We start from the raw sequence: 22865 nt of genomic DNA, 5'->3' as shown, positions 1-22865 counted from the left end.
GCCTCCCCTTCTCTTTGGGGCCCCTGGTTCTTGGACATATATAGACACAGGACTAGAGAGAGGGGTATGAACTCACTAGTTCAGAGGCTTTCTCCCCAACCAGGGCTAACTGCTGTCACCTGAAATGGTACCTTAACTTTTACCCACAGTGCCTGACAACACAGGATGATGCGCTTTGGTGTTTGGCACTGGATGTACATGCCTGGCATATACACACAGTCTTAACAGGGGCTCCTGGCGTGGCCCCCTAGGGTTGCACGTGGTTTCCTGGGAGACAGCTCTAGTTCTCTTCATCCCACTTTCAAAGCCGAGGACTGCCGTTTTGACGGTTTGTAGGTTGATTTTGGGTGGGAAGAGTCATTTCTGATTCCCCTTGGTACTTTGGCTGCATTTTAATCAATGCTCCCTGCATTGCATGAAGTTGTGTCTTCTTGCTGTGCTCAGTTTCCCCCGCTGCCCTTTCTGTGGTGGGTTAATGCATGTGAGTATGCAGGAGTGCATGCCCATGCAAGTGCCTGTGCATATGCATTTGGAGGTCAGAGCAGAATATCAGATGTCTTCCTCTGTCACTGTTGACCTTACTGCCTTGAGACAGCGGTCTCTCACAGAACTCTAAGCCTATCACTTTGGCTAGGAATGCTGGCCAGTGAGCTCTCATGACCCCCTCCCCCATCACTCTCTCCCAATGCTGGAGTTATGGGCATATGCAGCTGTGCCTGGCTTTTTAAATGGTGCTGGGTATTTAAAATCAGATCCTCATTCTTGCCCTGTCCCCAGAGACAGTACAGTAGGGACAGTACTGAGCAGGGACTGGCTGCCTGATCTCACACAAATGTAAGCTCCTGCCTCCTGGCGGCCCATCTCTACCTCTGCTCCTCCGGGATCCCAGCAATATCACTGTTAAGACTGGCAGGCCTCACAAGTCTCTTTTGAGCATGAAAAGAGTTGCAGGGACCCCTGGGGAAAGTTTACAGTGCTGTGCATCTGGCCAGTGGCTGCTGGGATGATGGGACAACCATTGTCACATCTTGCTGCATTCACCGCAGTGGACTTGATACTGGGCAGATGCAGCCTGGAAAAATCCGAGTATGAGCCACATTTCCAAACATCTGCCTGCTGCTTGGCGGGCATGAGCCCCTCTCTTCAGTCTGGGATCTCTGACTCCTCAGAGCTCCGGGGAGCCCCTCTTGGAGCAGCTACTGGCAGCTGAGGAAAGAGCTCACACAGTCCTTGTTCACAGCACTTGAGCCCCCACTCGCCTAACCTTGTAGCGAATCCTTTCTTTACCTGCAGGATGGGAACCAGGAGTCCTGCCCTGCCCACATCACAGAAGAGTTCAGAGGATGTGGTGGGATGACAGAGGGATGTGGAATCATTGTGAGCCTGCAGACCTTCTCTGGAAAATGATATAGTGCTAGCCTGGACAGTGTACACACACACACGCACCCCAACACACACACACACACATACCAACACACACACACACACACACACACACACACGCACCCCAACACACACACACACATACCAACACACACACACACACACACACACACACACACACACACACGCATGCACACAAAACCAAGACACCTGTCTGAAGCATAGGTGGCAGGGCATGCACTGATACACTCTCGGGGCTGGCATGCTTCCCTGGGACTCCCAGGACTTGATAATCCATTAATGTTTTCCCAAATACTGCCTTTGTCCCTCTGTGAGGTTCCATGGCTCCTACCACCACATGCTGTTAGTGACACCCGTAGCCTTTCCTCTGTGGGCAAGGCACACCTGGGGCGGTTAGACTCCAATGCAGAGTCTGAACAGAGATGGGTTTTGCAAGCCACCTGCTGGAGCTGCAACCTACAGACACCTTCCCAACATGGACACAGGCCCTGCCCCAGCTTGCACAGGTCACCTCAGACACCGATGCTATCAAGTTCTATCTGTTGGCTTTGTCATTTGACCTGACTGCATAAGTTTCTGTGGACTGAGTGAGACCTTGGGCCCTGGGAGGTCCGCCTCCCACTTCCACTCTGCTTCTTGCCTGTGGGCCGGTGGGTGTGTGTTTAACATGTGTAGTGAGCTGGCTTCTGAAGCAGGCAGAAAACAATAGAGTAAGTTGAAGACAGTTTCCCCATTCCAGTCCTCAGAAGAGTCTAGGAGGCAAAGAGACATTGAGAAAGACAGAGAGAACCATAAAAGGTACGAATGACCGACAGACCTGGATGAGTGAGAAGAGAGGGAGTGGGGAGGGAGGAGGAGAGGGTCCCGTACCTCTACCACATGTGAGGAAAAGCCCGTCTGTGACATCTCCAGCCCAAAAGAGGTTTCATTCTTGTTGGTGCCTAAAACAGGAAAGAGAAGATCTCAGCTCTGGGCATCACTGGTTAGTCCACGGGTCCTGGTTCCTGAGGCATCTTGGGAACTGGGGTTCTTTTCTGAGGGGGCCCTGAGGCGAGGCCTGCGCTGCCTCATTGTCCCCCTGTTATTGGGTATTAACAGTGATTATCAGAGTGCACGCGTGCGTGCGTGCGTGCGTGTGTGTGTGTGTGTGTGTGTGTGTGTGTGTGTGTGTATACACATGCCTGTGTGCACCTGCAGAGAGCCTGGGATAAGCCACACTGCAGAACATGTGCACTAGAAATGACTGTTAAAGTGTACATGCAGTGCGGGGCGGGGGTGTGTGATCAAACAAAAACGTGTGCAATTCATGTATGTTTTGGGAAAGACATGTTATTCCCTCTGCTCATTCTCTTTGGTCACAGGATTTGGTTGCTGGTTCCTAAACATTAACGGAGGCTTGTCACCACTGTGGAGTCACACCAGAAAGGCCATGTGTGCTGAAAGCCCACTCCACAGAGGGGCCCTTGAACAAGCCATCAAAACCGCATTCTCATCACTGAAGGTGGCCATTCACAGGGGAGACCGCTGGATTGACTCTGGGAGTTCCAGGGCTGTGTCAAAGCCCAAGCTTGGGAGAGTCATCGCGGTCTCTTTGCTCACGTCTGTTGTGTCATTTCAACACATTGCCGGCTTCCCAAGCTCTGGGACACTCATTACCTCTTTCCACCCCCCCCCACCCCCCCACTTCCCAGATGCCGAGAGCCCCATGTGAGAACGGTGCATCCCAGAAATACATGTCAAGAATGAGATCTCTGTGAGTGGGATTCTTTGCAGGGCTCTCCCACATGCTGCTCTCCTGGGGAATTAAATCGTCTTCTTGGTTTTTGACACAGGGTTTGTTCTAGCCCAGGCTCACTATGTAGCTGAGGGTGACCTGACTCTGCATCCCCTGCCTCCACCTCCTGAGTACTGGGGTCACAGGCAAGCACTCCATGCCTGGTTTTATGCATTACTGGAGATCGAAGCCAGGGCTTCAGCATGCTAGGTAAGTGCTCTCCCAACTGAGCTACATTCCCAGCCTCAAACTATGGTTTTGACTTTCACAAAAGTGGTAGAGTGCGAACCTGTAGGTTCTGGGAAAACATGTAGGGCCTGTCTCAGGAAATGGAGCCAGACCTGCTGGGTTCAAACTGGAGTTACCAGATAAAATATAGAGTAGCCAGTGAAATCTGAACTTAGGGAAGCAATATATAATTTTTTAGTGTATGTCTGTCATAAGCACTTCTATTATATGTTTGCTAAGTCCAGCAACCCTAGTTCAAATGTACCCTCCCTCTGAAGTGTCCTCAGTAGTCAAACAACCAAGTCCCACAAAATACTCAGCCCAGTAGATTCTACACAGAGTGGTGCCCAGCAGTGGGCAGTTTGGGTCAGACAATGGTCTTTTGCTAAGCCACTGTGTTCTGTGAAATTAGAGTCCTTTTACGGAGGTGTAAGCCCATGAGCCTGTCACCTTCCAAGCTGAAGATCCTGTCCCCGAGGGCATCGACAATGTCCTTCAGGGCCGCCTCATCGGTGACGTTGAAGAAGTGCTTGTCATCGGGGTCACTGGCAATGTATTTGATTTCATTTAGAAAAGTTTCTGGATTGATCCCTCTGCGGTTGTAGTAGCCCAAGACCTGCCAGGGAACAGGGGCAGGGACGACAAACCAGGACATAGAACTGACTTCTTTCTCCACACGCCCACAACCCTGAACCCCAAGGACCTGGAGGTGGGCTACAGCCATGAGCCTTTCTCAAGGCGCCACTGGCATTTTGAAACAGATATTCTTTGGGACTCCCAGGTAAGATCCTTAAGATTATCTGGGGTTCTGGAATCTGGGAGGATTGGGGGTCCTTTCTATTTTTTGAAACTCCCTGGAAAAAGAATCTCATACATTTCTGCGTACACGTAGAAACAAAAGTAGCCCCGGCTGGCTCAGAACTTGCCATGAAGCCAAGGGTGACCTTGAATTTCTGTTCCTCCTGCCTCCACTTCCCAAGTGCTGGGACTGCAAGTGTGAACCACATCTCTGATTTTATACATTGCTGGTGATGGAACCTAGGGCCTCCTGCACACTCAACTTGCTCCTCAGAGGAGGATGCAGCTTGTTGTGCCTTTGCTAGGGAGGCAGCTCCTGGGAATCCCTGGGGGTTTGAGGGTAGAGCTCTGAGCAGGGGCAGGACTTACAGCCACAGCATATCTGGTCACATTGTCCTTCTCGCTTTGCCGAATCACCTTCTCGAGGTCTGGGCTGTCATGGGATTCCCCATCCGTGATGACAATCATCACTTTCTTGGCCCCTTTCCTTCCACCCTTCTGGAAAGCCTCTGAGCTGGAACCAGATGTGGGGAGGGGGGTTGGAGGGAGGGGTAGCTGAGTCTCTGTGGGGCATCCATTTGACCTGGCCATTCCTCCATCAAGAAGCAGACTCACACCGTTGGTTAGGGCCTGGCCTTTGGTAACTTGCTTGTATAATGGAATGTATTGGAAGTCACGTTCTGGGACCCATTGGCTAGGTCCTAGGCAGTCTCCCAGTTCCTCCTGGGTCTCTTGTGAACTCCCCAATGCCATGATATTAGGACCCAGTAGGCAAAGGAGTTAGCTTTGAAAAACTGAGGAAGACTGCAGCTGGATTCAGGCAGCTGTGTCTACTGATGGTCGGAACACCCCTTTATGGGCAAACATCCTTGAAGCTGCAGTCAGGTTGTTCCCAATATTCCAGAAACTAAGGTTCAGGTCATCGATCCACACATGGGCACCACTGAAGGGCCCCCATCATAATACCACTTGCATGGTGGTTTTGATACCTATCCCCCTTCTGTGAGGATCATGGGAAGAAATACCCTAAAGGGAGATCTGATCTGAGGGGGTTTGAATAAGAATGGCCCCCATAGGTTCATATATTTGAGTGTTTAGAGAATGGCACTATTTGAAAGGACTAGGAGGTGTGACCTTGTTAGAGAAAGTATGTCACTTGGTGTGGGCTTTGAGATTCCAAAAGCCCAAGCCAGTGGCTCTCTCTTCCTGCTGCCTATAGATTCAGATGTAGAACTCTCAACTACTTCTCCAGCACCATGTCTGCCTGGGTGCTACCATGCTCCCCTGCCATGATGATAATGGACTAAACCCCTGAAACTGTAAGACAGCCTCAATTAAATGCTTTCCTTAATAAGAGTTGCTGTGGTCCCGGTGTCTCATCACAGCCCTAGAACACTGATTAAGATGTGATCCATCCCAAATATAAACACAAAAATACCCCCAAAGCAGAACCCACAGGGCTGCTCCCAGTGTTACAGTCCGCTTTGGCCTCTCTCTGGGGTGCTCGCTTTGCTAAGTAAACCTCCATTTAAACTATGCATGTCTCTTGATCAAATTCTCTCCTTCAAGAAAACGAGAGTCAAGAAACCACTGTAGGAATGTTGGAAAACCAAGCCAGATGGCCACAGCTGGGTACTTAGATCACCAGTCTGTGCTCTTGTGGATGGCAACATGAATGTGCTGTCTTACATTTCTAGCCTCGGTGAACTTTCAGGTGACAACCATTCTAGCTGACACCAGATCATAACTAGGCGAGAGGACCCAAGAGCGAACTAAGCAGCTAAGCCCAGTCCACCGTCAGAGCTTTGAGGAATTAACAAGTCACTGTTTGAAAGCACCACATGGTGGAGACACAACAGGAATAGCCAAAAGAGTATCTGAGATTAATCTATATATAAATACATAAAAATAAATATATATACACATATATATGCACATATAGACACATACATACACACACATATACACACATACATATATACACACACACAAACATACATACATACACACACACTTTTTTTTTTTTTTTTTACCGTGCAAATTCAATGCCAAATGCAGTGCGGGTCTCTGTCCCCCCTCTCTGCTCAATGTGGCTGGCGGCTTCCACCACGTCTTTCACAGATCTGTAGTCATTGAGGTGGAACTCATGGACGGCATCTTCTCCGTACTGAACTATTCCGACCTGCAAACCAAAGCAGAGGGCAGCAGAACGCCGAAGCTCAGACCTCCATTTGTGAGGGTCCCCTCTCCAGGGAGTCCTTCCCAGAGGAAGCCACGGGCCAAGGGAGACAGGCTGTTCTGGGAATGGACAGATGGCTTGATGGGACAAATTGGGGGCACAGAGAGGGAAGTCCATCAGGTTGAATATCTTCCTTAAGAAGAAGGAGAATGAACACAGACTAGAAGTCTAAACCATCAGGAGCCGGGGCTGGGGAGAGCTCCAGCTGGTAAAGTGCTCTCTGTGCGAGGAGAGTTCGGATCCTCAGCACCCGTTTAAAAGCTGTGTGTGGAGGTATCTGCAGGGCAGAAACTGGTGGGTCCTTAGAGCTCTCTGGCCAGTCAGCCCAGCCAGAGCAGTAAGCTTCAGATTCAATGGGACACCCCGCCTCAAAAGATGCAGAGAACAATTGAGGAAGACACCCAGCATCAGCCTCTAGCTTCCGCACACACATGTACACATATTTACGTGCATATATGTACATATGCACATGAACACATGCACATACACCCCTACACCCCAGGCCACACTTCCAACCCCAACTCAAATCCCCACTCCCCAGAATTTATCAGAAGCAGTGTGTGGGTTTATCAGAATTTGCTAAGACCATAGGATTGTTGACCAAACTGTATAGCAAAGAATCCCTGAAACTTGGATAAGAAGGGGTCTGACGTTTTCAAGGTGGATAATGCTTCAGCACCACTAATAGCTTCAAAATAAACACCAAGCCATAGAGACTGGTTTCAGAGACTTAGTGATAATGCTGCTGTCGGATGGGCTCCCAAGTTTACTGGGTCCAAGAACCCTTTGAATGCTGGGTACTTACCCCAGTGCACCAAAGATTGTCTTTGGGTCAGGGGGAAGGGGGAGGCTTGTCACTGCAAGACTTGGCTCCCTTTTAACAACTCTACTAGTTAGAAGGCTTCTTAAAAAAACCTTTGTGTGTGCTGTGTGTAGAGTGTGTGTGTGTGTGTGTGTGTGTGTGTGTGTGTGTGTGTGTGTATGTGTGTGTGTTGTGTGTATGGGTGTGTGGTATATGTGTGTGGAGTACATGCATGTGTATTTGTGTGTGGGGTGTGTGTGTGTGTGTGTGTGTGATATTGGGGAAACTGGAGAAAACTCAGGTATCACCATCATGAATGCCATCCACCTCTTTTGCACAGGGTATCTCATTGACTTGGAGCTCACCAATTAGGCCAGACTGACTGGCCTCTACCCTCCCGGCACTGGGATTACAAACACACACCACCATGCCTGGCATTTTGGCATGGATTCTTTCTGGATGCCGGGTCACTTCTCTGGCACAGAAAGAATTTCTTAGAGCTGGCACCTGCTGCTTGGTCACTTTGGTCCCCTGGTCCTCACCCAGCCAGAATACTGGGAAATAACTGTAGCCCTTATCCATCAGGGTCTCACGGGTGCGCTGGCAGCGAGGGTCTCCTCCAAGTCATTTCTCCCAGCGTTCACGTGCCTGACTCTTCCCCCAGCCTTTCTGCCCACCCTTTCTATGCCTCCCCCGACTTCCCTGACTTCTGACTCTCATCTGGTCATCTTCATAGGGAAGTCAACCCCTGGAGACATCCTTGGTGTGCCCACCAGAAACGGGCACCTGTGGCAGCAGGTCCCAGGGCTGGCTGGCCCTACCAGTTCCTACCCTTCCATGGGAAGATGCTGCCCCGTGCTGTAGCCCCTCAGAGCATGGCTTCTTGGGGATCTTGTTCAGCAGAGGCAGGCCCTGGAGTCACTCACCTGGATCTGGCCAGGGCCAATGTAGAACTTTTTCAGGATATTGATGAGGAAGTGTTGGACCTCCACCCAGGGGTAGATGCTGTTGGAGCCATCCAGGACAATGACGATGTCCATGTAGGTCTGGCACCCTGGAAGCAGGGATACAGTCAGGGCCATCAAAGAACGAGTGTCCATAAATCTCCAAGATTCTTACTCAAAGAAACCTTTCTTTTGTGTGTGTTGGTGCATGTGTATGTGCGCGCGCGCGTGTGTGTGTGTGTGTGTGTGTGTGTGTGTGTGTGTGTGTGTGTGTGTGTGTCTGTGTCTGTGTTTGTGTGTCTATAGAGGTCAGAGGTTAGTCTCAAGTCTCATTTCTCAGGAGCCATCTACCTTATTTCTTTTCTTACAGGGTCTCGTCTGTAGAATACCTTTCTTATTTTTATTATTGTGAGCTAGTTGGGCTGGCAGTAAGCCCTAGGCATCTGTCCTGTCCTGTCCAGTGCTGGGATTATGAGTATACCTTGCCATGTCTGGCTTTCTACATGGATGCTGGAGATCAAGACCTCATGCTCACATGGTAAGCACTTCTCCAGCTGAGCTATGTCCCCACTCCCAAGTCCCTCATGTTCTGAATGATCTTTAGAGACCAGTGGAAGAATGATTGCTGACGTCTGTCATCCCCTGCAGGGAGAGCTGTCCTCAGGCTAGGCATTCGTTTGAGCCACATAAGCAAGGCAGCGAGAACGTCCTGGTTCCAAATCACTACCCAGTGGGCTGTTTGGACAGAGCTGCAATTGAACCTGATCCCTTTGCTGTGCATCAGAGACTGATGACTGTCGACTGATCAGTGCTTCCCTGGCCCTGCCCGAATCAGGACCTTAGGACCATTTCCTTTACTGCCGTGGGCGGGTAGTGTCTTCCACTAATGGGTTTCATGTTTTACGAAGGAGTCATCAAGGAAAGGCTGGGAATATGCACCCTGGCATCAGCCTGTAGCTCTTGGCCTTGCTACTCACTGGCTGTGTGGCCTGAGGGTAGTCACTCTCCGTTTTCGGTGCAGAAACAACGGCACAATAACTTAGAGTTGCCATTAAGGGTTAACGGGAAGACATGTCTAAAGGCAAGAGCTCAATAAGTCTTAGCTGATCCTATTTTTACCCCCCCCTTTTTTTAAGACAAGATATTATGTACTGCAGGCTGGCCTGGGACCAGCTCTTTAGCTGAGGATGACCCTGAACTCCTGATCCTCTTGCCCCTACTTTCCCAGTGCTGGGATTACAGACTGTGATGCTGTGCCTCCTGTCTTGCCTTCTCTCTCTCCTCACCCCTCCCCTCCCCTCCCCTCCCCTCCCCTCCGCAGATGTCAGCCTGAGGCGTCCTTCCTTCTCAACAGCCATCCGCTTAGTGTTTTGAAATAGTCTCTCACTGAGACATGAGATTTATTATTTTGATTCTCCTTTAATTTCATTGTTTTTAAAAAGACACCTTGTGCAGAGGAGGCTGGAGAGATGCTCAGTGCTTAAAAGCACTTTTTGCTGTTTGCAGAGGATTCAGGTTCAGTTCTAAGTACCCACATACTAGCTTACACCATCTGTAACTCCAATTCCAGGGGATTCAATGCCATCTTCTGGCCTCTGTGGGCACCAGGCGTGCATGTGGTACACATACCTGCATGCAGGCCAAAGATTCATACATATAGAATAAAAACAAGTAAACCTTGCTGGGTGTGGTGGCACAAGCCTTTAATCCCAGCACTTGGGAGGCAGAGGCAGGTGGATATCTATGGGTTCAAGGCCAACCTGGTCTACAGAGTGAGTTCTAGGACAGCCAGGGGTATGTAGAGAGACCTTGTCTCAAAAAACCAAAACCAAAACTAAAACCAACCAACCAAACTCAAACAAACAAACAAGCAAAATCACTCCATCAATCAATTGATTAATTTAATAAATAAATTAAACAAATAGACCTTGGGAAGAACCTGTTTATGAATCTGTGGACTTTGGGTGTGTGCATATGTGTTTGTGTGTGCATATGTGTGTGTGTGTGCATATGTATGTGTGTGTGTGTGCATATATGGGTATGTGTCGACACTCCCCACCATATCTTTTGAGGCAGGGCCTCTCACTGAACTGGAAGCTCTCTCATTTTGCTAGACTGACTTGGCCAGTCAGCCCCAGGGAGCCTCTTGTCTCTGCCTCCCCAGTGCTGGGGTGACAGGCACATGCCACCAAGTTCAGCTTTTGATGTGGATGCTGGGGATGGACCTCAGGTCTTCATGTTACCACAGCAAGCACTCTCCTGCCTGAGCCATCTCCCCAGCCTTATTTAGGTCTGTAGTTCTTAAACATGGCAGACCCCTCCTCAGCCTTCCCCAAGCCCCCCTTAGTTAGAAACTACATGAAGGGTACCTTGGCATCTGTGTTTGCCATGTCCTAGGGGATTGATGCCCTGGGCCAGGGAAGGAGGGCTCCACCGCAGCCAGCAGCAGCCAGCAACGTCAGGGCTGTGATGCCCCACCCCCCTGAGGAAATCCTTGGTGCCCTGACCTTTTTCTGTGCCCTGGAGCTGCCTGGGACGCCCTGTGAATGGACCCCATGCCTCCCCACCCCACAGCTGACAGCTGACTAGACAATGTTTCCCCTTTCCCTTCCTCCAGCGGAGGGTGTTGAGGGGAGGCTGCCTGAGTCAGAGGTGCTAATCCCCTCGCCCTCCATAAACAGGCAACAGCTGCTTGTTGAGGGTGTTTAGCCCCGAGGAAATGGTGAGGCTCAGAGCCAAGAAGTCTAGGCTTCTAGCTCCCCAAGTTTGCTTGGGAGGGAGGGGGAGATTTTGTGTCCACGAGTCTCTGGGCAAGCTGCCCAGGAGCACTGACTTGGTGTAACCATCACCCAGGTTATTTCTGTTCTCCTTGGCTCTCCGCTGCAGGATGTCAAGGAACATCATTCACACTCTAGTCTAAATGAGTGACGCCCCAGCCTGGGCTGTTATACATGGTGGCCTGGCAACCTCCTCCGTGCTCAAGATTCTACAGGAAGCTTCCTTGGATGCCAAGATGGTTTTCATAAATTTAGTTGATTTGTTACCAACTGTCACACTGTGGTGCGGGGGTGCGGGGGGGTGGGTGTGGGGGGGGTGCGGGGGGGCAGGCAGGCAGCCTGGGATGAGAACCATACAGGGGCCCAGCTAGAAGACTCCTCTGCCCAGCCAGGAGAAGTGACTCCTCTCAGATCATGCAGAGGTCTGAAGCAGTCACAGAGCCCATGTGCTGCTCTGTAGGTACAAGGTAGCCATAGCAAAGCCCATGCCTCCTCCCTGGACTGCCCAGGTGCATCCGGAGCCTTCTGGTTTGAAGGTACTCACTCTGGAGTGCTGGAGCCACTGTCTTGGAGAACCGGAAGTTGGAGTTGACTCGGGAGCACATGCCCGTGGTGTAGTAGGAGCTTCCACACTCATGAGACCAGAGAGGGCTGCAGGCCTGTGAAGGAGCACAGCACAGAGCCCCGTCATAGGACTTCCGACAGGGCCCAGCCTCAACCTCCAGAACCCAAGACAGATGTCTTCATGAGTACTGGCATTCCTAGCGTGAGAGGTCTCCGAGTCTCACTGACATCTCTCTTGCTGCAGTGCCCTTGACTTCAGGTGTAATGGGGAACATGGGAACCTGGATCCCTGTCCCATTCTTCATCCTATAATCTGGGGTGGTGGCTCTTCCTCCTTCTGCTTGTCCATATACTCCACAGGGTCTGAGGAAGCCTTTCATCTGCAGGAGTGGACCTTCCAAGAGCCGCTAGGCTGGCTCTCGTCTGCAAAAGCCCTCACTGTACAAATTCCAGGGCTGGGCCCAGCGACACTTTACCAGGAGAAGAAAAAGAGAATGCTTCTGCTCTGTGAAATATGCTGCCCAAACCACTGTGTCAGGCTCTTGGCCAAGGAAGGGCCAAAGATGAGTTTCTCAGGAGGGTAAGGCCACTGAGAAGGGAAGCCCTGCTCCTGTGCCATTCCCCAGGTACAGGCACAAAAGGGTTCAATCCTTTTACCTTCCTGGACTGTCCACTGGAACAAAGGGACCAGTCACCCATGCAGGAAGACCCACACCCATGCAGGGTCTGCCCCTGTGGGTCTGTAGGGATGGGCCATCTGGAGGGTGGAAGGGACATGCATGCAAGGGTGTGCAGAAGCATGGGTGAGGGTATGCTTGGCTGGGCCTCTCCACACTCTGTGCAGTGGGTCTGTGGAGGGGGGAATGCTGGGAATAGCAGTGGGGCTGATGATCTTACCAGGAAGCTGTTGTCCTTGGGGTTGGTGGCAAGGCTCAGGCCGAGGCGCATGTTGTCCTTCCGCTCAGACACATTGGACAGAGTGACCCTGCCTGGAGCAGAGGAGAGATGCTTAGCCTACACCCACTGCTGCAGGTCCTCTGCCCAGAGTCTGCTGTATCGGGTTACTCGGGTGAGCCCACGGCCCTCACTCGCCTGGAGGGCAGGACAGGTCTTCCCTAGGTGTATCCTTATCCCTTCCTCACTTTCTGGGAGATGAGCACACTGAAGCTCATAGAGTCCTAGTGACTACACAAGGCCACACAGCAAGCCCACAGCACAGCCTTCACCTCCTTGTCCAGAGCTCTGCCTTCTCTAGCCAGCTAACTGCACCCCGGACATACCACACTGCCCGCAGAGGTGGCTTTCTCTGTACAGGGATCCACCCAGCAACACTTACCATCTCAGGTTCAGTTATCCAACACCCTTCTTATATCTGTCCACCTGCCATGGGCTGAGGGTCCCTCACAGGGAGCCGCCCCCTGCAGCTGGTGACCTCAGCCAGCTGTGGTGGGGATAGGTGGTTCTGTGGCAGTACAGAAACCACAGGACAAGGACACAATGAAAGTTCTCTAGATCATCCTTTCAGGATGCTGAAGGGATAGAAAAGAGCTTGGAATCCCCAGAAGCAAAGTGTGTGTGCACATGTATACGTGCGCGTGTGTGCTTGTGCATGTGTGTGGGGGTGTGTGCACACATACTTAGGAGACCAGGAATGGGAGAGGCTGGATCGCGTCAGTCCTAAGCTGCTGGGGGCTTTGAGCGTCTGCACTGCGCTGTTGGAGACTGCTGTGTGAGGAGTGGTCTGGCTTCCAGAGGATGGTCAGCAGGCTGGGGACAGGCCAGGGCCAGAACAACAGAGGTGACCGTGACAGCTGTACTACAGCACAGACTGCCCCGGGGCGGGGGGCGGGGTGGGGGGTGGGGGGGGGAGGCGGAGCAGCTGTCCGTTCCTTTGTTCCCCCCTACTTCTCTCGGGTGTTTGTGTCTTTTTGGATAGGGTCTTGTATAGCCCAGGCTGGCCTAGAATTCAATGTGTAGCCAAGGATGGCCCTGCACCTCTGGTCCTTCTGACTATCTCACAAAGGCTAGGATTACAAAGGCACCACCCGCTGTTAGTTGCTGAGGATGGAAGGGCTTTGTGCACACTATGCGAGCACTCTGCAGACAGCCATGTTCCCTGCCGGCTGCTCAGTGCTTAGAGTGCAGGGCAGATCTAGAGTAGATTCCAGGGGCCATCAAGTCTACCTCTTTCCACCTGAGGTAGAAAGTGCCATAGCTGAGGTGCAGAGACAGACGGAAGCTTCCCCAGGACACACATTGGAACTCACAGCCGGGAGGGGAATCCCCCTGCGGCCTGCTTTGGTAGCCTGTGCCTCAGGAAGGGGATGATGGGAGCACTTAAGCCACCCACCAGACTCCCTTCTGCTGTGTTTTCACTGAAGCTCAGGCCCCAGAAGTGCTCGGGTTTGAATTCTTCACCCAGGTGGTTCCTGGGAGCCTCCAGCATCGTGTGACAGACAACTGGTGACCCCGGGAATCCAGCTCCTTTGGGCTTTCTCTTGGATGGTGGCCTTTCCCTCCATCTGTTTATCTCTAGAACTACAGCCAACTCCTCTTGTGGGCCGACTGCCCTCCTTCTTGGATCCTCATGTGAGTTTCTAGGGCAGGGGCACCCTGTTGGAGAAGGAGAAAAAGGCCCGGGAAGGCCAATCTTCTAGGAAAAGCCCTAGAATTGTGGCTTTGTGGCCCATACAAGATTTTTGAGCAGAACAAGGTCAACCACTATCTGTCTGTCCTTTGGGACAAGACGGAAGTGTTTAGTGGAGTAGTGTGTGTGTGTGTGTGTGTGTGTGTGTGTGTGTGTGTGTGTATGTGTGTGTGTGTCTGTCCAGTGTCTCCCCACCTCTAGCAGAGGCTAGAGAGGACTTCCATGAGGAAAAGCCTCCATTTGGGCATGGCAGTCATGCCGAATAACTTGGAATCCTAGTAACCACACTGCTTACTAGCCAGGTGGTCCTGGGCATGTCTTCTTTCCTCATCTGTTGGATGGTCCAGTCTCACTCTGTGGGGTGGGAATTGAGTGAGCAGAAATGCGTAGCAGGTGTGGCCAGGCCTAGCCCCCGGTGCATGCTGCCGACGACGACACACAGACACAGACCTAGCTGCCGAGACCCCTGTTTCAAGATCAGAAACACGAGCACATTCGTTCTGCAGAGACTGAAAGCCCTGAGCACATGGGCGGTGGATGAATTAGGAAGATGGACAGAGTGGGACACTGGAGGCCTGTGTCCTGCACAGCGGTTGCAGGGAGGCCATAAATCCGGGTCAGCCCCTGTAGAAGGGCGAGCTATGTGACTGAGCGAAAGATGCCTCATCTCTTAGGCCTCGGGTTCTTCCTCTGCTTCTCTGTCTCCATCTCCCTAATTCCCTGTGTGTGTGTATGTGAAGGTCAGAGCACAGCCTTGGGTGTCTTCCCTCCGGTACTGCCTATCTTTCTGTTTGAGACAGGTCTTTCACTGGCTCGGAACTCACCAAATATGCTAGGCTGGCTAGCCAGAGCTCCAAGAATATGCCTATCCCAGCACCCCATCACTGGGACTGTAAACAGCACTACTATGCCTGGCTTTTTTTTTTTTAAATGTAGGTTTTGAACTCAGGCCCTCATGCTTCCGGGCAGATGCTTTTCTGACCGAGCTATCTCCTCAGCCTAGCTTCCTCATTTGCAGTGTGAGCAGAGCGATGCCTCTCACAGGACAGCTAGAGACAGGTGGCTATAAATGTAGACATTTGTCAGAGTCTGCTCTGTATGTAACACGGGCTGAGAGGAGCCCTGTGACTACAAACACGGGGGTGTGCCAGACCCTGCTCTGTACCCGAGTGGCAGTCAAGAAGAGGCCAGTGGCTACTTACCCAGGTTGAGCTTGGTGCAGTTGCCCTGGGTTACCGGACACTTGTACACGTCTCCCGTCTTCTGATGGCCATTGGTTTCCAGTGGGGCACCCACAACCAACCTGTGAAGGCAAAGAAGAGGGGCCAAGTGGTTGGGGGAGGCACCTCTTCCCTCAGAGTCTGGCCTTGGTGGAGGTAGGGAAGGTGGGACAGTGTGGAGGACTTCCCTCATGAGGGAAGCTGGGCTTTCAGAACCAACTGGGGGGACTGGTGCCAGGTCTGGGGATACAGAGGTGAAGACCTGCAGCATCCATAGGAGGGGCAGTGCATGAGAGAAGCCGAGGGAATGATGGCTCCTTGCAGCGCAGAGGAGCCGCAGGAGCCTCATTCCATCTCATGAGGAAATCCTTTGGCTTGCTCAGTGTGGGTGAGGGATATTGCTCAGGGGTCATTAAGTCTGCTTTAGGTGGTCAAGGCAGCCAGAGGAAGAGGGGCAGGGGAAGCCACCTGCCTATGCCTGTGCCTGTCTGCTGTTATGTGGAGGAAGGCCCTTTGCAGATGGAAATAAGGCAAAGCTCCAGCTTGAGATATTCTTGAATGATCCTCGTGGGCTATGGCCAATGAAGGTGCTTTATGAGGGACACACAGAGAAGAGACACAGGGGAGAAGAAGACGCTAGGCCTTCAAAGACGCTATTGCCACAAGCTGGGGAACATTAGGTGCCCCTGGCATCTAGAAGGATCAAGGAAAAAGTCTGCCCCAGAGCCAGGAGGGAGGCAGACCTGCCTCCATGTCTGTGGGAAAACCTGTTCCTGCTGCTTAAGCCACCTCGTTTGTGAGTCTCGGCAGCCTTCCACCCCACAGGAAGAGCACACAAACTTCACACATTCCCACACACAAAGCAGAGAGGCAAAGTTTATGACATTGGGGACACACAAACTGTTGGAATAGCATCCCCTGTGGTTGGTGAATTCCACCCAGACATGGTGGCTCTAAGGGCATCTAGGTGTGCCTTCTTGGCCTGTGTGTCTCATTCCCAACCTCCAGGGGACAGTATTATCCCAGGAGGCCACAGGAACCTGTGACCTGAGGTGAAGCCTAGATGGCCACCTGCCTGCCACCTGTTAGTGTGTGGCATTCTAGTACCTGGAGCCCTCTGGGCCTTGGGCATCTGTACAACTCTCTGCTCAAAGGTTTGTGGCTAATAGTAAACTAAGAATGGTGACCTCTGAGCTGGGCAGATGGCCCCATCGGTAAAGCAATTACTGTGCAAGGATGAGGACCCAAGTTCGAGTCCCAGGACCTACATTTAAAAAGTCAGGCATGGGGCTGGAGAGATGGCTCAGAGATTAAGAACACTGGCTGTTCTTCCAGAGGTCCTGAGTTCAATTCCCAGCAACCACATGGTGGCTCACAACCACCTGTAATGAGATCTGGTGCCCTCTTCTGTCCTGCAAGGACACATGCAGACAGAACACTGTACACATAATAAATAAATAAATCTTAAAGGAAAAAAAAAAGTCAGGCATGGGCTGGGCGGTGGTGGCGTACACCTTTAATCCCAGCACTCGGGAGGCAGAGCCGGGTGGATCTCTGTGAGTCTGAGGCCAGCCTGGGCTACAGAGTGAGTTCCAGGACAACACCAAAGCCACACAGAGAAACCCTGTCTCGGAGGGGGAAAAAAGTCAGGCATGGCAGTGTATTCTTGTACCCTCAGCAGTGGGGTGGGGTGATTGAGATGAGTGGATCTCAGGGCCTCAGTCAGTCTAGCCTAATTGGCATGGTCCAGGCTGTCTCCAAAAAGCAATGTGGATGGTGCCTGGAAATAGCACCAGGGTTGATCTCTGGCCTCTACTCATATGCACGGTGCTTGAGTACCCATACATAGGAGTGCACACACACACACACACACACACACACACACACACACTCACACACACCCCAACCCTTCCTGGGGAGAGTGTGTTGTCACGGGATGGGTACCCCAGCTCACTACAGTGAAGCTGCCAAACCCTGAGAGCTGCAGAACAGAATGGGATGGAGGAGACAGGCAGGAGCTCTCCTAACCCCCAGCTGCCCGCCACACTGCCTCTGGGGCTCTGACAACACAGGGCAGCAGCGGCTCCTCGTGGCCACATGGTCCACATCCAGGCTCTCAGAAAAGAATGCCAGGCTGAAGGGGGGATTGACGGAGCTTCGTTAGAAATGAAATGTCTGTGAAATAAGAGTCGAGGCTTGTCCCCAGGGAGCCAGATAATGACAGCCTCTAAATATAGCCCCTTATTAGGTGTGCCTGTGTCTGATGGCAGGGGTTAATTGGGCCTATAAAATCTCTTTGTCTAGACAACTCTTGGCTACTTAATTCTGGGACAGACTGCGTAGGCAATGCTGCTCCGTTCCTCAGAGGGAGGAGGGTGAGGGCTTTCAGATGAGTGCTGAAACTTCAAGGAGCACTCGCCGTAGCACGTTCTGGATTAGGATGACCACCGCCATCTTCTAGGACACCCCTCTCCACGTGTCTTCTAGAACTCACTCCCATCTGCCCTGGGTGGGCTCCTCCCGGCACTTCCCACTTCCAAGCGGAACACTGAGGTCCTGGGCTGCTTGGAGGGTCCTGGTAGTAGATGGAGATTTAGTTGAGAATCCCAGAACCGAGTCTCCATCCTGTTACCAGCTTACTGCTTGGTCTAGAGAAATTTAGCCAGCCAAACCTCGGTTTTCCTAGCTGTGAAATGGGGCTAACCCTTGCCACACTGCCAACCTTTCACTGTCTCACCAATGCTAAGAAACACTGAGGTACAGAAGGGGGACTGGGTAAGCTACGCATAAAGATTGGTGGCCGCTTAGCGGTTGGTCATGTGTCCTGGCAGTGGCGAAGATGGAGCAAAATGTCAGTCAATTCTTAAGTCCTCATGAACAAATCTGCAGCAAGACTGGCTTTGTGCTTCTCAAAGAACAAGAGTGATCCCTATGTCCCATCTCCGTTCTCCCTGAACTCATCTCTCTGGGGGTTCTTGGCACTTTCTGGGGAGCAGGGCAGGCTTTACTGTCCCCATAATACAGATGCAGAAATGGAGGCCTTGAGAGGGAAGCTGACTGGGCACTCCGTTTGTGGCAGGATTGGGACTAGAGGGCTCATGGCATAGCTACCTCTGTGGTGCTCCAAATGTCTCTGCCAGAGAGGGGGACTGGCTGCCTCCTCTCCCTCTGGAGTCTGGGCATGACGTGTGCCTGGTGGGGTTGAGGTTTGGAGGGAATGATTCAGGCTTGCTTTGAGGGGCTAACTGCTGAAGCTTTGGGGGAAAGGTCCACGTCATCGCCGAGAGCAGCCAAATTGCTCCTGGGGTCTGGCAGCCCCGCCACCCCCTGTGGCCCCCGTTTTATATAGCTATATGCAGCCTCAGAGCCTGAGGGGCCCTTTGGGCTGGATAGTCAATATCTTCTGGTATGGGCATCAGACAGCACGGGAAACCAAAAGGTTGTGGCAAACGTGGGCCGTCCGTGGCTGAGGGCTGTGCGTCACCAGCTGCGGGCTCCCGGCATTCTTCCTAGGGAAGGGATGGCGGGAGTGTGTTGGCTGGAGGGGAGCTGGCATCCTGCGTTGTAGCTGTAAGCCTGTAGAAGCCCTTTCCTCTGGTGGCTGCCCATAAGGAGGGGAGAAATCCAAGGGAGAACTCCACCTGTGGACAGCGTGGGCTCCTGGGCTCCCGGCAGGACCTGTGTGTGTGTGTGTGTGTGTGTGTGTGTGTGTGTGTGTGTGTGGCCTGCAGCCCTCCCTCCTGACATCCCACCTCATAGCCTGTACTGCGAGACTCCACAGGATGCATCCTCACATCCATTTAGCTCCGGCTGTAGATGTAGCTCATTTGTCAGAGCGCTTGCCTTGTAAGCAGGAGACCTGATCGTGATCCCTAGAAACCCTCAAACACACCCCACCCTCACCCAGTCAGAAAGAAAGGCATGGTGGCATGTGTTTGTTACCCCAGTACTTGGGAGGCAGACAGGAGGGCTTGGGGCTCACTAGTCAGCCCACCCTAGCCTGTTTGGCAAGCTCCAGGCCAGTGAGAGATCCTGCCTTAAAGAAAACAAGCCGGATGGTAGCTGAGGAACCCAAGCTGAGGTTGTCCTCTGGCTTTCACATGCATGAGCACCTGCATGCATGCGTGTGTGCACACCCTCCACCACATTACCATGCTATGAGAAACATGGCATTGAGGAGCAGATTCCTGTTCCCAGTTCAGGTGGTGGATAGATCGTTAACATCATATACATTATTTCTTTTTTTTTTTTAATTACGTGTGTGTGTGTGTGTGTGTGTGTGTGTGTGCGCGTGTGTCAGAGGACAGCTTTGACTGAACACCTGCAACTGTCCCCCAGCTAGCCTCAGGAGAACAGAAATTCTTTTGTTTTACATATGTCCTACTTACAACAGCCCCCCCCCCCCGCCCCCGAGAGGGAACCCTGCACTCCAGGTGTTTCTGGGTACCTGGTAACGGGTGTTAAGACCAGAAGAGCTGGAGGAAAACTTCCCTGCAGTCTTGGAGGAGGCATCCAGAACCTAGAGCAAGGACAGACTGGATGCCAGATACAAGGACAGGGGACAAAGTGGATGCCAGGCACAAGGACAGGCAGAGACAAAGCTATATTGGGACCCAGTGTCCTGCCTCTGGGCTTCACTCAAGGCGAGGAGGGTAGAAAGCTGGCAGGAGGGGCCAGGCTCTAAACTCAGCCAGGTCTTTTATTGCCTGTGTCTGCCAAGGCAGGTGTGAGCAGCTCAGCTCCCACACAGATGGTGGAAACCAGGGCCCGTGAGCACTAGTAGCTGTTGGATGTCCAGGAAGTCAGAGGAGAAATTCCAACCGAGGGGCCAGCCTCTGCAGGGGATCCCGAGTCCAGGGCTGGTAGGAACTGCTCGAGAAGGGCAGACTGTAGGCTCAGTTCCCTCCCTGACCATGGTAGCACCTCTTAGCAATGCTTGCACCTCATATCCCAGGAACCTCAAAGATGACCCAGTCTGCTGTAATGAGTCATGTGTACGCAATGTACAGACACATGGTTTGGGTTATGAAGTCAGTTGTACGCATTGGAAGCCTATGTAGGGGCAGACATAGATCCAGGACTCCAGGTTCGGTGTTCTATCCCCACTGTGAAAACTTTAAAAACTCAGAGCGGGGATGGGGTTGCCCTCCGTAAAGCCAATGGACCCCTTTCTCCAAGGGCCCTGGCTTCTCTCCTCTCTGGACCCTTCCCTTCAGTATTTGGTCCTTTCTGCACTGCCTTGGGCCTCAAAACCATACCTGGCCTTCTGTCCCTCCTTTCTTTCTTGCCTTTCTTCCCCTGCTGACATCGGACAAAGGCATGGTGTGTGTGGGAGCTCCCCAATCTACAGAATGAAAGAGAGAGAGTCCTCCTTCAGTGAGGCGCTCCCCGCTCCACCCCCTTCATGGAAAATGTAATCTCCTCCAGCCAGTGTGAGCCCGGTGGCTAATGTGTTCAAGATGGGGCTGGGGAAGTGCTGAGCATAGCAGGCTGAGTGCCTGTGGCATGGGGGCTCAGGGCTGCAGGGCTCTCTCTCTCTCGTGTGTGTGTGTGTGTGTGTGTGTGTGTGTGTGTGTGTGTGTGTGTGTGTGTGTGTGTGTGTGTGTAGGGCCCACCCTGGGCTGCCAGAAGAGCACAGTCAGCGCTGTGGTTCTCCTGGGGCCAGCAGCAGAGGGTTGTGCCCACCTTGGCCGGCCCAGACACCTGGCAGAGCCTGGACTCCTAGCAGCTGGGAAAATGAATGAGTCTACTCTTTGATAGCATTTCCCTTACTCTCCTTGACTTCAAAAAACTCTCTTGAGAGTTCAGAATCCGCAGTGTGTGTTGTAAACACATCTATGGTGGGAGTTAATGTTACGTGTCGATGTGACCAGCACAGGGAGCCAATATATTTGGTCAAACACTCTCCAGGTGTTTCCGTGAAGGTGTTCTTGTACATGATAAATGATTAAATCTGTAGACCGAGTAGAGCAGACTGTCTTCTATGATGTGGGTGGGCCGTGCTCAATCTGGTGAAGGTCTGGTAAGAGTGAAAAGGGCCCAAGTGAAGGAATTCTTCCTGCTGGACTTGGACACCAGAGTCCCTGTCCTCAGCTATGAGCAGAAACACCAGCTCTCTTTGGCTCTCGAGTCTGTGAGCCTCTAGGCTGGAAGGCTGCCATCTGCTCCGCTGGTTTCTAGTTTGCCCATTCTCCTCCCTGGTCTTAGAAACAACTAGCCTCCATAACCACACAAGCCAGTTTCCCGCCCCCCCCCTCTCTCTGTGTGTGTGTGTGTGTGTGTGTGTGTGTGTGTGTGTGTGTGTGTGTGTGTGTGTATGTGTGTGTGTGTGCTTCCCATTGTTCTGTTTCTAGGGACTACTAAAAGGCTAAGAAATACACATAGGACGAAGTAAGATGGCCCAGAGGGTAAAGGTGCCTGCTTCTGAACTTGACATCCTTAGTTCAATACCAGGCCCCACATGAGGAAAGGAGAGAAGTCACTCTGGCAGGTTGTCCTCTGACACACACACACACACATACACACACCCACACACACACCAAAATTGTACTAGGAATAACAGACTGTCTAGGATGTTCTGAGGGCTTTACATACCTATTTCCCTGTGACTAGCAGTTCATCCCTCATTCATTCCGCAGCATTGACTGACCTCCCACAGATGCACCAAATCCAAAGTACCTTCAAGAGGCCTCTAGTTTGAATGAAGGGATGGGCCGTACAGCAGGCAGTGACCACTCAGTGGTGACTGTCAAACTGGGTCCCAGACCCATAGTAGGATGAGTCCCCTCAGGGACTCTTGGAGACATGAAGTGTCTTGGGTCCAAGCCCAGACAACTACAGAGTGAGGTACTCGAGATGAGGCCCAGCCCTTGTGTTTTCCCAGCCTTCTGGGGGTGCTAATGTACCCTTGAATATGAGGACTGTGAGATGCTTACATGGGATAGTAGAGTTCGTGGCTTTGCTGGGTGCAAAGGGCTGAGTCCCTGCTCCCCTCCGTCCTCTGCCCTAGCCCCTGAGGCTCACTGTACCGCTGCTGGCTTGTGTCTCGCTCCCTTGGTCATCATTTAGGGTCTTCTCCAAGGTCATCTTCCCTGCCACCTGTCTCAACCCGCCTTCTCCTTCTCCTTGCACTTTGTATGCACTGGCACATTTCATTTCTTTTGACATGGCATCATTATGTAGGCCAGGCTGGCCTGGAACTTGGGATCCTCTGGTCTCAGCTTGGATTACACCTATGTGCTGTTTTCTGTATATCCTTCTTCGCTGTCTTTATCACCCCGTAGATGATGTCCTTAGTTGTCCAACAGCCTCGTCAGTTTGCAAGGGAGGTCAGAAGACGACTTGGAGTCAGTTCTCTCCTCTACCGCGTGGGTTCCAGGAATGGAACTCAGGGTGTCAGGATTGGTACGCACTGAGCCACCTCACTCCCGTACCCAAATCCTCCTTTGGCTTACAAAGGGAATCCATG

General features: G+C 52.1%; 1 protein-coding gene across 1 annotated transcript in view; it reads right to left on the bottom strand.

The window, feature by feature from the left end:
- Positions 1-22865, bottom strand: part of Itga11 (integrin subunit alpha 11) — a 103559-nt gene that overhangs the window by 36544 nt on the left and 44150 nt on the right. The window contains exons 3-10 of the mRNA XM_052763349.1: positions 15380-15480; positions 12428-12519; positions 11511-11625; positions 8172-8299; positions 6238-6386; positions 4574-4718; positions 3857-4022; positions 2275-2345 (exon numbers count right to left, since the gene is read on the bottom strand). Of these exons, the coding sequence (XP_052619309.1) occupies positions 2275-2345; positions 3857-4022; positions 4574-4718; positions 6238-6386; positions 8172-8299; positions 11511-11625; positions 12428-12519; positions 15380-15480 (967 nt within the window). The remainder of the gene's footprint in view (positions 1-2274; positions 2346-3856; positions 4023-4573; positions 4719-6237; positions 6387-8171; positions 8300-11510; positions 11626-12427; positions 12520-15379; positions 15481-22865) is intronic.

Source organism: Peromyscus californicus, unplaced genomic scaffold (assembly GCF_007827085.1).
Source record: "Peromyscus californicus insignis strain IS unplaced genomic scaffold, ASM782708v3 Scaffold_11__1_contigs__length_118956290, whole genome shotgun sequence".
Taxonomy (NCBI): Eukaryota; Metazoa; Chordata; class Mammalia; order Rodentia; family Cricetidae; genus Peromyscus; species Peromyscus californicus.
The sequence above is the reverse complement of the archived record's forward strand: the minus strand, read 5'-3'. Positions and strand labels throughout refer to the sequence as shown.